Here is a 15,259-nt window from a genome sequence, read left to right on the forward strand (position 1 = left end):
ACATCTAGATATAGTACATGTAAAAATATATGCTATACATATGCCCATTCTCACCAAGGTGCTTTTGGTACACCATCTGCACTGTGCGTATGGGCATGTATACGTGTGTATGAATTAAATGTACAGGTACTACTAAGTGTATATGTGCATATGTACACATACATACAGGCAGGCAGCCTACCACCAGCTACCTGTGCCTTCATCTTTGTACAAAACCCAGTCCTCCCACCCTGAAATACCATTACACTCTCCCCAGCCCTCCCCTTCCCCAGCCCACTTTGAAACAGGTCCCCCAGTGTAGCAGCTTCTTTCTCAACAAGCAATTCAAGGAAAATAATTTTGTAAAGGGAAGAGGAGAAAAATCAAAGTGAAGCATGTGTGGATCGTGCCTGTAGTTGCTCTGTGGTCCTTCAGCTCCCCTCCTGTGCCTGAAGTAGGGTACTGCTCTCTTGGGATCAGCCAGCCAAGCACTGTCCCTTCCCTCATTGCCAGCTTATTGCACATTTGCTTCTGGGCTGCGTTTCAACAACTCTGCATTACATTCCACAGACCCTGTCATCCTCTCACTTCAATAAAAACGGAGGAATACAAACCCACTGCCTTGTCCCTGCCCACCCATCCTCCCCCCACCCCAAGATCCCCATCAAAAGGAAAACAAAACCCAAGAAAGGCTGCTTGCTAGCAGAGTGCAACAGTAGTATACACTGAATGGGCGGTTCTCTTCAGGAGCTCTGTGGAAGAAAGGTTGTTTCTAATACAGTAAACGAAGCCATGCAAAAGTGGGATAAAGGGAGCAGAAGGAGGAAAAAATAAAGGATGAGAAGGAAGAACAGAACTGAGGAGGAGGAAGAACACAGCATGGCAAGTGCTCAAGGCTTCATTTTTTCTTGTCCTCTTCTTGTAAACAAGCTAATAATTCTCATTAGATAGAACAAGTAAAAAGACTGAAGTTCCAAGTCGAGGGGCTGGAGTTTCCAGGAGTCTGTTCAGTCCATTCAGCAACACCACAGCCAGTGAGAAAACGAGGGGTATTTTTTTCTTTTTTTTGTTTGGTGTTTTTTTTTTTTTTTTTTTTTTTTTTTGGTTTTTTTTTTTTTTTTTTTTTTTTTTTAAATCCTTCATTACTTAAAGCTGAGAGAAAAAAGCCAACTCAGGAGCCCTTTTCAAGGATGGCTCATTGTCTCTAGACTGAATAAATCACACTAGTTTAGAGAGAACCTTTTTTTTTCCTTTTTAATGACTTATAAAAACCATGCGGTTCCTTCCTCTGCCCCTTTGCTCAAAGGCGGGTCTGTGCCTCGGGTACGTAGATCTCGATGCTATCTGCGCTCTCCGTGGCCGAGTTTTGCCGGACAGAGGCAGCCCGCTTGGCAGCCATAAGACGCTTGCGAGCTTCCTGGCGCTGCTTGTCTGAATCAGAGGCTTTGTCCCGGTTCAGTTGGGATTTGGACTTGGCTGGCTTCTTTGGCACTGGAGGGGGTGGTTTCTTCTCTTCCTTTAGGGAGACAGTAAGGAACAACCCAAACATAAAATAAAAATGCACATACAGAAGCTTGCTCTCTGATATGGTGGGGACTCTTATGGCGTGAGGGACTAAGCAATGAGAATGGCTGTCAGGTGAAAGAAGCAGGAGCAGTTCTTGAGCAAGACACTCAAAATCTGCTTCCCCAGTTTCTAGAAGTGTGCCATTTTGGATTTCATGGTACAGAGGCCTTCTGTGAAGTGGACTAGAATTTGCAGACTATGTCTGGCTCAGCTACAGGTCAGAGCACAGCACAGGCAGCGTGAAGACTGAACTTGATCTGGAACTGCAAAATTTTAATATGCCACCCTGCCCAGAGCCATAGTCCTCCTTTCTACCCTCAATGTCTAGTCACAAAGCCTGACCCAGGGACACAGCCTATGCTGCATTTTCAAAAGGTTCCAGCAGGTGTTTTTTATACTACTCAGACACCAAGAATAGTTAAAACCTATTCATACAGTGCTTGTAACACTAGAGGCCTCTGTATCACTGCTTTAAGCATACACCACTCATCGCTCTGGTCTCTCTCCATCGTAACACTTTTCCCCCCCTTGTACAAAATTGTTTCCACTATTACTCAAGAGGAATGGTCTCAGTGCATTGCAAGGCTGTGAGATTACACTGCACAAGTGCAATATGGTAAAAGCCCTAGAGGTCTTCTGTTTGCAGACAGAAATAGACCTCAGATAACCAAAATGTCTGCAAGGTGCTCTGGCCACTCTCAACTGCCCCACACTCACCTTTCTCTCCGGTGTCTCTGCCAATTGCCAGCTATTAGCTTTCAGGTGGTACAGCTCATCAAACTTCATGCTGATGTCTTCAATGGACAACTGCAGGAGATCCCAAAACCCAGCTAGGTCCTGGGCTGTGGGTCTGGGATTGGCATTAGGGTTCTAGAAGGGAAAGCATAAAAAAAAAAAAATCAAACCCTTTCAGAAACAATATACCCTCCTGACAAGCAGAGCAGTCTGCACAGCTTACATATTCACCCCTCTAAGTTTACCTGCCTGACAACTGAAATGTCAAGAACCCACAGGAGACACCAGCCCTAAAATATGCAGAGACACAATGCCATCATTTACAGTCAAAACTATTTCTGCAAAGATCAGGAAGCAGAGATCCTGACTGTATTTCTCCTATAGGAGCCTGAAGAAGAATCCTGAAGACGACACTCTCTGTAGCAGAAAGCAATAGCTCCATTCTCCCCAAAGCTTCCCCAGCTAGCGCTAATCCCACAGCAGTAACCTCCAATTGAAGCTCCCCAGCATGTGATTCAGAGCTAGAACACTGGTTTCTTACAGAGAAATCCTGATTTCAGGGTGGGTAATAATGGAAATGGACACAACACGATGCAAAGCACAGCTCTGACACCTGGAGAACTTGCATGCCAGTGTACAGCAACCCAAAGAAGCCAATACAGCTTTCACGAGCAAAATTACTTTGCTATATCCTCCCACAAAACAATCTGAAAGTATCAGTATTTCTCAGGCTAGGTTGAAAAATTTTAAGTAGCTTAAGTTTCTCCCAAGAACAGAATTTTCCCAGTTCTGAGACATCTGAACTGCCATCATAGGACTGGATTGTCTCAGGAAAGCGTGGGATCAGATCTGAGCAACTCAGCACAAATTATCAAAGGGAGACCTCAGCACAAAGCTCTGTTGAAAGCCTGGCAGCTAGTGGTGTTGCTGCTAATCTCTCAGCCAGAGATCAGCTAGCAGATGCTGAGCACTTCACCCCCTCCTCCTCCTTCCCAAGTTTATCTAAGTTTTTTTTGCAAGTAAAGGGGAATTCACCTCTGAGGAAGTTTGCAAAATCCATTCCATGATAAAGCTTGAAGGGAAAAACAAAACGCAGATTCCCACCCATCCCCACATTAGCCCTGTTCAGCTCTCAGCAAGGGCAAACCCTTGTGTTACATTTGAAGAGATCCGATTCAAACAGTGCTTTGTGACCAATAAGGGACAATCCTGTTGGGACAGTTTTACCGTCCACATAACGTACATGCAAAGCAAGCATGTTTGGAGAACAGCAGACTTTTCAAAAACCCCTTTAGAAGTAACAAGAAAGAGGTAGTTTCCAGAACACACAGCAGTATGGCTGGTTGACAGTTCAGACCCACAGAGACACTCAGTGTATTCAGCATGCCCTGATCAGCAGTTCAAGAAAATTCCCCTGTGCTCACATAAGCACCAAAAGGAATCACAAACACTCATCCCTGAGCAGAGCACAGCCCAAGAACTGCCTATTCAGAAGAGAGGTTGAGGCAGTCAGCCTCCCACTGCTCAGCTGCTGTTTTAAATTAGCATTCATCTATCATGGCATGGTGGTCAGGTTGTAGGCTACAGCTGCATTGGCTTTGCTTTTACAGTGACAGTAGCCTGTTGATACCTGATCATGTTCCCATAGTGCTGTTGAAAGAGATACATCCCCCTCCCAAAACCCAGGAGAAATAGATCCAGACTCACCAAGTTTTGTTCACAGAGGCCGTGGAATTGCTGGAACTTCTGTGACATTAGTAACTGTGCACTGCCCACTGCACTCAGGACTTTTCCTAAGACTATGGAGGAGAGAAAGAAAAAGACCTCAGTTGAACAGACTATTAAATGCAGCAATGAACTCAAGTGTTTCTGGAGCAAAGAAACACTCTTGATTCATTAGAAAAGGAGTTTCAGAGACCCCCAAGGAAGTAACTGCTCTCAGGGAAAGGAGATGTATTGAAACTATAATCTACGTCTGTCTTTGCCATCTATTATTGCTCCTTCTAGAGCAGGTCAAAAGCAGACCAGACTGAGAACATTACATCAGAGTTTTCAGAAAGTACCTTAAACTGCCTTCAGCCCATCAGACAAGCCACCAGCACAGTCTCAGTGAGCAGATCTGCTGGCACCTGCTTGCAGATCACAACCTGCTCTTCCACTCATGCAGGAGGTGGAAGTGGCAAGGGGCAGGAGGATGGTCTCCAACCTCCATTTACCAGAAGGGATTAAAATACTGGCAGGCTAGGGCTTTTAATACCCAGGACTTTATGCTGCTCTTAGTGGGTTTTCCAAGAAGCTTTGGGTATGGCAACATTCCTCTGCTCACTAATGGAAAAACACTGTATGGGCTCTTCCCTTCCAAAGGCAGTGCTGGGAGACCCACAGTGCATGCAACTGCACCATGAACAGGGATGAACCAATCCCCCCTTCTCCTCCCTAGTCTGCTGCTGCACCTATGGAATCAGTTCTGAATGTTTATAGATCTTGGTGGGACAAGTGTGAGCTGGGCTCTCTCTGTACCCATTAAGTTCCCAGTTACAGAATCTACTAGGAGATTGCTCTTAAGAGGTCACAGATATAACGCCACACTGGTCTTGGTGTCTTTTCTTGCCAGAGCACTCTTGCCACAGGCAAAACAAGGGCATTCCCTGAGGCAGGGAGAGCCTTGGCACTGCCTGTCCAGCTTGGCAGCCAGTGCAGCATCTTAGTGCAATAGGATTAGAGATTAGCTCCCCCAAGCCCTAGCAGTGACAGTGACCTATAACTGAGTCTCACCATTATTTCACCTTTCTCAGGTGTCAAAAAAATAAAAATCAACCAGACTCAAAACAAAGATCCTGCCCTCTGCAGCCTAGTCACCCCCACTTCTGTCACTCTGTATGCACCATAGGCATGATTTTCACTGCAAGAAGCACAGGTTTTGCCAACTCATTTGAAAATAATGAAACAAGCCCAATTGGGACTGAACCTAATAAAATCAAGTGGCCTTGTGTTCCCTGTGCACGTGCTTTTGGTGTATTTAGTACAAATTCAGTGAAGCTTTCCCATATGAAGAAACCTCCTCTTTGCTGTGAAAACAAGTCTACTGATTCCACAGATCGAACAAGCTCAGAAATCACATTCATTCTGCCCCACTGCCAACTAAACTTTCACCTGCCCGCTTGAGTACAATGGGTTAGGCAGGGAGAAAGATTCCACAGCCTCTCTGAAAGCAATCCATTTAAGCTTTTAGCAGTTTTGAATGGTCAGAAGCTGCACCATCCCCTGAAACTCTTCTGTGCTGCATCACAGTATTATTTCTTACCTCATCTGCTAGAGGAAGTTACCTTATCCTTTCCAAAGAAAAAATGTTCCTTGTCTCATACTCATCTTCAGGTTCTACCCTTACTCTGTGTGCTATCAGCAATTTAACTGCAGAAAGCTGATCCAATACTCAGTTACAACTCTTTCTTGAGGGAGGAGATGCTAGGGTGCTCTAGCCTAGAGTCCAGAGGCTGATGACACCTACCTTCTTCAGAGAGATTGTTCTCTTTGGTCTCCTGGTCCATCTGGCGGCACCAGCCTTCTAACCGCTCTGTTTCTGCCTGCAGCAGCTTCAGAAACCAGTACCCATCCCGCCGGCAGGCTCCTGGCTGCGTGGGTTCTGACGGTGAGGTGGAGGACGTCTCAAGCCAGGGGTCAGGAGGAGGGAGAGAAGAAGGCTCCAGGGCTGGGTCATTGTTTTCTCCATAGGAGAGGTTTCTCTTAATCTGTGAGGGCTTGGCTGGTTGCCTGGTAGCGGCATCAACACCAACGGAGTTGTTGTGTTGGGGGCACTCAGCGAGGCTTCTCTCAGATGATTTACAGCTAGAGTTATTAAGTTCCTGTGTGTCAGAGTCTGTGTCCTGTTTGGAGGACATGCTGCGAGAGTGGCTGTTTCTAGAGAGATCAAAAGCAAACGTTAAATAGCAGAACTCAGCCTGGCTGGCCTCACACACTGACAGTGAAATGCATTTGTTTATTATGCCTGCAGCTGAGCCTCACCCTGCCCGCCCTGCCCCTCCTCACACACAAACACACACCACACATTCAGACAGACAAAATTATAAGGTTGCCTGCTTACTGCAATAGGCCGTTCAGACAAGAGGACTGACGCACATCTATAATTGCATCTTGTACTTTTTTTTTTAAATTTCAAACTCCCATTGATTTGGCTGTTTACAGAACACGTGCTTTTTGCAGCGGGTGTGTGCTATAGAGGAAGAGCTCTCCATGGGCCCCCATTCAACACCACTCATATTGGAACAACGAAGGGGAGAAGGTCTAAGCCAAAGTGGGGGAAGCACAATTTAAAAGAAAGGAAACTACAAAAGCTTGCGTCTTTCACTTACCGCCACTCGTCCTCTACCTGTACCCCGATGGACTGGAATTTGGTGGCTGGTGGAGGAGGCTCCTCTTTTGCCACTGGCTGAAGGCAGTCAACCTTATTAAACAAAAAAAAAAATACAGACAAAAACAGACACAAGAACTTGCTGCTGGAATTCACATTAGTAGACCAGGAGTGCTGCACACACACACAGCATGCTGACACCACATGCCAACTGGAGGGTTGTCTTAGGAGAGGCACAAGGCTACCGCTCAGGTCTGCCTCCACTTGAGCATCAGGACTGTAGATACAGTCCAGATGTATACATCAGGACTGTAGATACCAGGCTGCTGCCAGGTATCTACTCTAAGAGCACTCGGCTCTGCCATCCACTGCTGTTTGCATGGTTGTGGCATGCTGGGGAAGGGCTGTGTCCCCCTGAGGGTGCAGCTGCATGTGTGGCATCTGACACTGGCAAAGGCCAAGAGATTCAAGAGAGGGCAGTGATCTGATTAAGACTGACAGCAAAGCCCAGCTTCCTCTCTCCCAGGGATTGACACCCTCCATAGCTCTGGATAAGAGGGTTAGAAGGTTTTATGAAGGAAATCCAGGCCCTGGGGCAGGTGGCTTAGGAACCAGCTCAGAAAAGGAAGACAAGAGGAAGGCAATCAGCCTCTCCAACGCAAGTTCTCTTGCCTTGCTGCCCTTTCAGCATGTGTTTTGCCCCACTAGCCCTGCAGAAAAGCCTTCGCTATCACATACACCTAACTGGCCAGCTAGCCTTACTGTAAAGCCAATGGAGAACTTATTCAGTGCACACACACACGTGGTGGCTCAAAGCCCAGATCCTGCATTTGGACTTGCCCAAGCGCTCAAGTTCCTATCTGCAGGTAATAGCCTGCAGCACTGAACCAGCACTTTGGGACAGAACAAGTGCTCACAGCAGCCAGCCATCTGTAACTGGGAAATCTGTCCACAGGAAGCATCTACAATTGCAGATGAATTAAGTTTTGCTGAATAAAGCATGGATTGATGCTACTCAATGGGTTCTCATTTGACTATATAATCAACAGCTCATTTCCATCGATTTCCAGAGAGTTAAATGCTTCCAGCAAGAGAAGCAGCAACCTGCTGGGAACAGTGGACAGCAAGGAATTGCTCCCTCCTGCTTACAGCCCTGGGACCATTTTGTACTGCAGCAGCCCATACTACATGGATGTCAAGTAGAAGGGCCCAACTCTCAGAAGAAAGTTGTCCCTAGAACCATGATGGACAAGGAGCAGATTGATGTTAAGTAATACATAGTACAGAGCACAGGCTCAGCACAGGCATACTAGCAGCAAAAGGCCTCTTTAGAGGGACTCACCCAATTAACAGTCCCACTGCTTTATGAAACATTTTAATTTTGTACTAAAAGAACTTAGTCCTTTCTGGTCTGTTATGGAAAGCTTCTGCTGTATTTCACCCTTGAGAACACAGGAAGTTAGTTTGACAAGGCAGTTAGTTTCTCTTGCTATTCTAAGTGAGTTCAGATGCACACCTGGCCACACAAAATGCACATGCTAAATGGATGGGTTAAGGACATTCCTTAGGACAAAGGAGAACAAACTATTCCATACTTGTATTCCTATAGACGACAGCTTTCTTTTGGGGATATTCTCCACTTTAGGCTCTTCGCTAGTCAGAGTCCCTTTGTCACTTTTCAAAGTTGCATTTTTCTGGGGTAACTCTGGAGTCTCTCTTGCTGGAGTCACGATGCTTCCCCTCGTGACACTGGGTGTCCTGGTGCTGTCCAAGCTGTCCGAAGAATTGCTGAGTCCCGACTGGCTGGTGACCTCACTCTTGTGGTCCTGGCTGTCCAAGTAGGTGTCCTGCGCCGATTCAGTGCTGCTCTGCACAGTGACAGAGATGAACGGCTTTGACGTGGTCCGAGGTGGGACAGGAGGTGGAGTCTTTTTATATGCCACTAGGCATGATGAACCTGCAGTAATGGAGGTGGGAAGAACAGAGAATGCAAGAGACAGATTGGGGGGAGAGAGAGATACAGTAAAGAGAAAGAAAAAGCAGGTCAGTCACAACATCCAAGAGGAGCCTCCAAGTAGAAGCTGGAGGCAGAAATGCAGTAACAGCCTACAGCCAGCAGCTCACACTGGGTAACCCAAACCAAAGCATAAGGGGAAGCAGAAGGCAGAGCCAGAGCTAGCTTGCAAAAGAAGTCAAAAGGAATACCATGATGTGTGAAAGGCTGGAAATGAAGAAGTATAGAAAAGCCTCCCAAGAATGCTACAGGGTTTGGCAGGTGTAAGCCTCCACGTTGGGGAAATTTTCTTTGGCTAAACCCTATGTTTTAGTGTCCTAGTACAGCCAAGTGTCTCAGCTCTTTGTCCCATCAGTTGATAAGTTTCAGTGTCTGGACCAGGGTGGTGTTTTTTCCTATAAAAACGGAAAGAAGCCATAAAGTTTGTTAGATGCTGATGGTAGGAACAAACATTTGTGAAGTACCTTAAAAATCTAGCTGCCACGCATTAGAGGAAAATACATCATCTGGATGCAACAGCCCAAGAGTGGCGAGGCTGCTGCTGCTGCTCCGTGCCCCCAGATCCAACCAGTAGCGAGGCTGAAGATGTGTTCCCAGCAGGCACACAGAGCACACATATCTACTACATGTATGTATATATACGTGGCTGGCCACACAGATCACAGAAGAGCACCCACATGAACATGGACAGCAGCAATGACCTCATCCTGCTCCTGTCTCTGGCTTGACAGGATGGAAGTCCATTAGAGAAAAATATATGTACAAGGTGGATCCTGCAGCAGCTGCGCTTAGGCACTCAGTCTGCCCAGTTCCTGGCCCCTGGACATACAAGCCCCTGAGGCCGAAGTCCTACTCTAGTTGCTGTCCAGACAGGACAGACTGTGCTGGGCAGGGCACGGCCAGACAAGCACACTGACCAGCCACCTACCTACACACAACTGAGCCCTTTTATCCCCTTACCCCTATATTCCCCACTCTTGTTCCTCCCCAAATCACCAAAACCCCTTTCTTGTCCCACCTTTGGTTCCTCCCCTAAATATCCCATTAAATCCTGTGCAATCCTGAACTGCTTTTCCCCTGGGCTGAAGATGTTCCCAGCAGGCACACAGAGCACACATATCTACTACATGTATGTATATATACGTGGCTGGCCACACAGATCACAGAAGAGCACCCACATGAACATGGACAGCAGCAATGACCTCATCCTGCTCCTGTCTCTGGCTTGACAGGATGGAAGTCCATTAGAGAAAAATATATGTACAAGGTGGATCCTGCAGCAGCTGCGCTTAGGCACTCAGTCTGCCCAGTTCCTGGCCCCTGGACATACAAGCCCCTGAGGCCGAAGTCCTACTCTAGTTGCTGTCCAGACAGGACAGACTGTGCTGGGCAGGGCACGGCCAGACAAGCACACTGACCAGCCACCTACCTACACACAACTGAGCCCTTTTATCCCCTTACCCCTATATTCCCCACTCTTGTTCCTCCCCAAATCACCAAAACCCCTTTCTTGTCCCACCTTTGGTTCCTCCCCTAAATATCCCATTAAATCCTGTGCAATCCTGAACTGCTTTTCCCCTGCACCCCATAATGCGTCCCAGCCCTTGGCAGCAACCTCCTTAGTCCAAAAGGTGATCTGGAGAGCTGCTCCTCGTGGCTCACAGTGATGGGTGTCACACCTGGACACCAGGGCTGAGGCTCTCCTGGAACAACCCCAGGAGGGGCCTGGACAGGGTGTTCAGCGCTCAGGGGTCCTTGGCTTGGGGTCCCACCTGCCATTGTGTGTACCTGCTCTGGGCTTGTGCAGATGGGCCTGTGATGGGCTGATGGCCTCTGGGATGGACCTGGGAGTAGCCCAGCAGGGTATGATTTGGGCTCCCCCCTCCTGCTATTGTCTCTGACCCCCTTCACAGGTGGGCAGAGGAGCTTTATCACATGTAACACTGCCCCACTCCAAGGCATTACCAGAGAGGCTCATACCATCCTCTCTCCTTGCACAACACTGCCCAGCCACCTGTTTCACCTCCTGGGAGGACCACGCTCCTGGAATGGGAAACTTAGTGCTGCTGCCAGGTTCCTCCCAAGGGGCTTGTAGGTCTGTGTGGCTGCAGTGTGCTGAGCCCCACAGTCCCACTCCCCTGGAAGGGAGCTGCAGGATCAGGGCTGCTGCAGGTTTCAGGGTAACCCTGTGCTGTCCAGGCAGTGCCTGCAGGGATTACTCTTCTCTTGCCTTGGTGTCTCAGTGGTGGTACACAGCTGTGTATTGGTCCTGCAGGCTGGGTAGGGAGCTTTGCTGCTCCAGGTTGTGAGCAGATCAGCTCCGTCACCACCCTGGATCATGGAGGGCCAGGTCAGCCTAGCCAAACTGTACCTTACATATCAAAAGGAAACGGGTCCCTGATCCTGGACTTGGTGAATTAGCGTGTTACTGAGGTGTGTTTACAGGGCAGTCCCTTTCCCACATCGTCAATGACAAACCGAACGTCCCTGTGTAAGTCACTACATTGTACTCAATGGTGTGGGAAGCTCCGGTGGTGGCAGGGCTGTCACTCTTCTTGGTTCCTGCTCCAACCCATAGTCCTTGGTTTCCAGCAAAGGGGTTCCGTCCTTCAAATTGAAACCCCATGCACCATCCTGTTCCATGCACACCTTTCCCCTAGCCCTTGACATGCAGATGTTGACAAGATATCAGCACAGACCCATATACCTCCCAGGTCACCCAACCAACAATACAGATGGGCTGTACAAACCCAAACCCAGTTTCTAATTGTTTTCCTAGTACAGCTCTGATGACTGCAGGGGCTGTAATTTCCTTGGGTTCCCTGCTCCAACCCATATTCCCTGATCTCAGTAAAGTTTTGCACCTCAAATCGCAAGCTCCCACCTCCCACTACACTGCCCAGTCTCATACGTAACCTCCCCAAAACCTGCTGACAACACAGTGATAGATACATATGCAGATATAGACACAGGCCATTTTCATTAAACAATACAGATAGACTTTTAACTTTACCATTTCCATCTCCAAAGTAGTCACCAGCATATTAACAAATTTAGTACCAGATTAGTATCAGTCCTCTCTATCAGGAATCCTTTGATTACTTGGGGACCATGAGGGCAGGCAGAGGTACCTGCTGCTTCCCAATATTACCTTCTACCTCCAAACTGCACTGCCTGCATGCCCAGGGGAGCTCACAACAGGGCACTTGACAGATGTTTTGATCTTTCAGGGCAATTGGACACAACCAATTCTGGCTCAGCCCATCACAGGGTGCCTTCTGTTCTCTGCATAGTTTTAGCACAACTAACTGAGGAGTATCAAATGAACCTGATCAGAATGGATTACAGGTATGGGAAGGGGTGTTTCAGGTGACATGAGCCTCCTAGTAAGTCCTTTTCCTCCCCAGACAGGTCCCTCTGCCTGCAGCGGAGGTTGACCACACTTGCAGGGCTCCCAGGAGGGGTGTCCCAGCTGCCTCAGTCTCCAATAGGGTCAGAGCTGGTTCCGAGCAGCATCCCTGGGAGCCCAGCCGTATTCCCTGCGGGGAAATCGCACAGCTACACCATGTGCCTTATTGACAGTATTTACATATGCCTATATTTACACATCCCAATATTTACCATATTAACAGCTAAAGTTGCACTTCGAAGAAGGAACTAAAAGGGAGGGGTTACAGAAAAGGGGGAGATCTATGTTTCCAAAAGCACTTATATGCCCAAAGATGCCGAGAAGCACTGTAACGGTGCTGCTGCTACAGGAGAACTAAGGAGCCTACAATGGGTTTGCCAACCAAGCTGCCTATTAGTGTGAATCTGGACAGGAGCTCAGGAAGGCACAAAACCCATACCAGTTGCCACTGGCCCTCCAGTACACACCAAGTCCAGCACAAATTGAGCAGCGTCCTGACGGCCGCAAGAGTGGGACCTATCCTGACTGCTCACCCCAGCCCTTATACCACCTTTTGACACGTGGCCCACACGGCTGCAAGAGGGACTTGCAGCAAGGAACCACATAGCTAAAAAATAACCAGGACAGGCTACTATGTCTGGGGACTAGGTTATTTTTCAGCTTGATCAGACTCCAGCGCTGGCACATGCTGTGTAAACCACTTAGGGTAGCCTGAGCTCACAGCTGCCGTGTGTCCAGCCAGGACAGGAACTTATTATGCACTTTAAAAACCACCTACAATAATTTCCTAAAAGGTCAGATGCAAGTGCTTCAACTTGTCAAACATACATGCCAAAACACAGCTACACACATCCTTCAGCCAGTACTTATTTGGTCATGTAAATAGTGATGAACTTGCAGTGCAGTTGCATGCTAACAGATGACTAAAAGGGCACTGGCATTCACTTGCTACCCGGCAGTCCCACCTCACCACCTTTCCCATGCAGAGTGGAAGCCCCTACACTCAGGACAGCAGCAGGACCTGCTGCAGATGCTCAGGCAGCACCAGCTCAGAAATGTTTAGCATCTCCAAGCAAGTCAAGCTCACCACTGGGATGCCTCTTTCAGAGGTACCAGATTAGATGGCACCACTCATGCAAGCACAGGTTGAACTGCACCCCAGAGCTGACCTTTGCCCATGAGTGTTGCTTTACAGGATCTGGTTCATTGTGCAAATGTACAAACTGCCAGCACAGCAGGAGGCATGGAGGTGCTAAAGCACCAGTCACTGCACAGTTGCTCCCTTTCTTTCCCCATGTTCTCTGCTGGACATCACCAAAAGCCTCCTTAGGTGTACTATAGATCTGATCAAGTTAAAACTTGCCTTGTTTACCTGCTCTGCCCTTACAGCAGAAATCTTGACTACACCTACCCAACACAGAGCACAGCATTCCTCACGTGAGCACAGCTACGAAAGCTTTGCCCCATCACAGAAAACTCCCCTGGCTGTACAGCTGAACGGCCTCTTGGGTACATGCTGAAATAGTTCATCTGCCACCAACACCTGCTCGTGCAGGACACTGCCGCTGAAGATGGAGGAAAAAGTTCAACCCTAGACGTGCACTAGAGAGCGTGAGAGCGGCCCGTGTCTTTGGCCGCTCAGGCACTTGTCACTGCCCTCCGGAGCAAAGCCACACAGGCACATGCTGCCAGAGGTGCAGACGGCCAGAGCCCTGCCAGCTGCAGAGAAGGAAGCCATTGAGCAGCCCATGGATGAGGAGTGCCCACACAGTCAGTCTGCCGGGGCTGTCTGACCAGAGCACCACCTTAAATAGCTACAGCAATTTCTAGGCCAAATCTTATGCCCAGTCTTGTACAGCCCATCCCAACAGAGCAGTGTAGGAGCAGCCTGAACAGAACAATCACAGAAGTACCCCTTGATAAGCTTGATACACCACCAAAACACAGGACACTCATGCTGCCTTGCATTATTGTACCAGCGGGCTACAGCAACTATTATTAGGACAAGCAAGAGCCACCCAGATTGGCAGTGGAGAAAGCCTGTCCCTATGGCCCTCCAATTAAATACCTTGTCTCCTCACTCCACAAGGCCTCTGTTCTTCCCAAGGGAGAGTGTCCAGCCCTAGCGCACCAGCTGCCTGGGGTCCCCGCCACCACACAGTGAGCCTCTGTGACACCATCATGCTTGGAGCTGAACCGATGGGAGGGGTGTGGTGGTTTTGCTGGCATGTTTAGCAGGAGCACAGATCAAGTTTCCCAGCTGCTGTTTACACCCACAGGGCTGTAATGTAATTGGGGAAAGTAAATCAATTGCTATCTGATATCAAACACCAAAGCCAGGCAAAACAAGGGGAGGGCAGCACATCAGCACAGAAAGGCAGCAGAATTTCCTGGGGAAGATCAGTGGTGTTGAGGGTCAATAAGCTAGATCCAAATTCATCCTTCCACCTACCAACAGACAGTACAAATGCTGTTTGTGCTGCTCTATATACAGGGAGAAACTGCAGCATCCCCTTGTCTTGTTCCTGGGGATCCCTTCATGCCATCCAGCTCAGCTGAAGAGCATCACAGATTTTACTAGAAGGGAATCACATAGTACCAACAAAAAAATGCCCCTGTTAACGTACATGTGGTCAAAGGGTTGACTACACAAGCTATAAAAACAAATCTACGGCTCTAAGAAGCATTGCAAATGAAAACCAAAAAGATCAGGAGCCTTGAAGAACTGGGCACACTTTGATTAGTGCAATTACATATTAACCCCACTGAAGCCCTCTGCAACCATAGAACAGGGACTTTTGGCTGTGCAGCAAACCCCAAAACCACACCTTACCTAAAATGGGTTTTGAAAGCAAAAGTCGGAGTAAGCCCATCTAGAACAGTCTGCCCTTGTCCCTCAATGCAACTCTGAACTAAGTTCCAGTGTTTCTTGCATCTGTGGGAAGAGACAAGACACTGAGGAAGCCAAAAAGCATCCTGATATTTCTGTAGGAGAGATATGTTACTGGACCAACTGAGCAGGCAGCATGCCCTCATGGCTCAGAGGTCAATCCCACCAGTTAGGAGTGTTTGAGTTGCTGACTTACCCCCTCCAAAGGGCTACAGCTCAACAGGGTTTGAATCTGCTCTTGAGTTGCTGCAGGTCATAGCCTATTATATTTTAAAATCAGCTTGTGCTATAATGTGG

General features: G+C 48.1%; 1 protein-coding gene across 5 annotated transcripts in view; it reads right to left on the minus strand.

Annotated features, from left to right (window-relative positions):
• Positions 1 to 1,109: 1,109 nt before the first annotated feature.
• Positions 1,110 to 15,259, minus strand: part of DLGAP4 (DLG associated protein 4) — a 72,874-nt gene continuing 58,724 nt past the window's right edge. For 4 of the 5 annotated variants that reach the window (XM_009283258.1, XM_009283256.1, XM_019473132.1 and 1 more), the window contains 6 exons: positions 8,245 to 8,606; positions 6,651 to 6,742; positions 5,789 to 6,198; positions 3,988 to 4,079; positions 2,263 to 2,415; positions 1,110 to 1,495 (listed from right to left, as the gene is read on the minus strand). In XM_009283258.1, the coding sequence (XP_009281533.1) occupies positions 1,280 to 1,495; positions 2,263 to 2,415; positions 3,988 to 4,079; positions 5,789 to 6,198; positions 6,651 to 6,742; positions 8,245 to 8,606 (1,325 nt within the window). In that variant the 3' untranslated portion in view covers positions 1,110 to 1,279. Of the gene's footprint in view, positions 1,496 to 2,262; positions 2,416 to 3,987; positions 4,080 to 5,788; positions 6,199 to 6,650; positions 6,743 to 8,244; positions 8,607 to 8,854; positions 9,059 to 15,259 lie in introns of all 5 variants that reach the window. The other variant, XM_009283259.2, reaches the window with a different exon arrangement.

Source organism: Aptenodytes forsteri, unplaced genomic scaffold, assembly GCF_000699145.1.
Source record: "Aptenodytes forsteri isolate BGI_AS27 unplaced genomic scaffold, ASM69914v1 Scaffold38, whole genome shotgun sequence".
Classification (NCBI taxonomy): Eukaryota; Metazoa; Chordata; class Aves; order Sphenisciformes; family Spheniscidae; genus Aptenodytes; species Aptenodytes forsteri.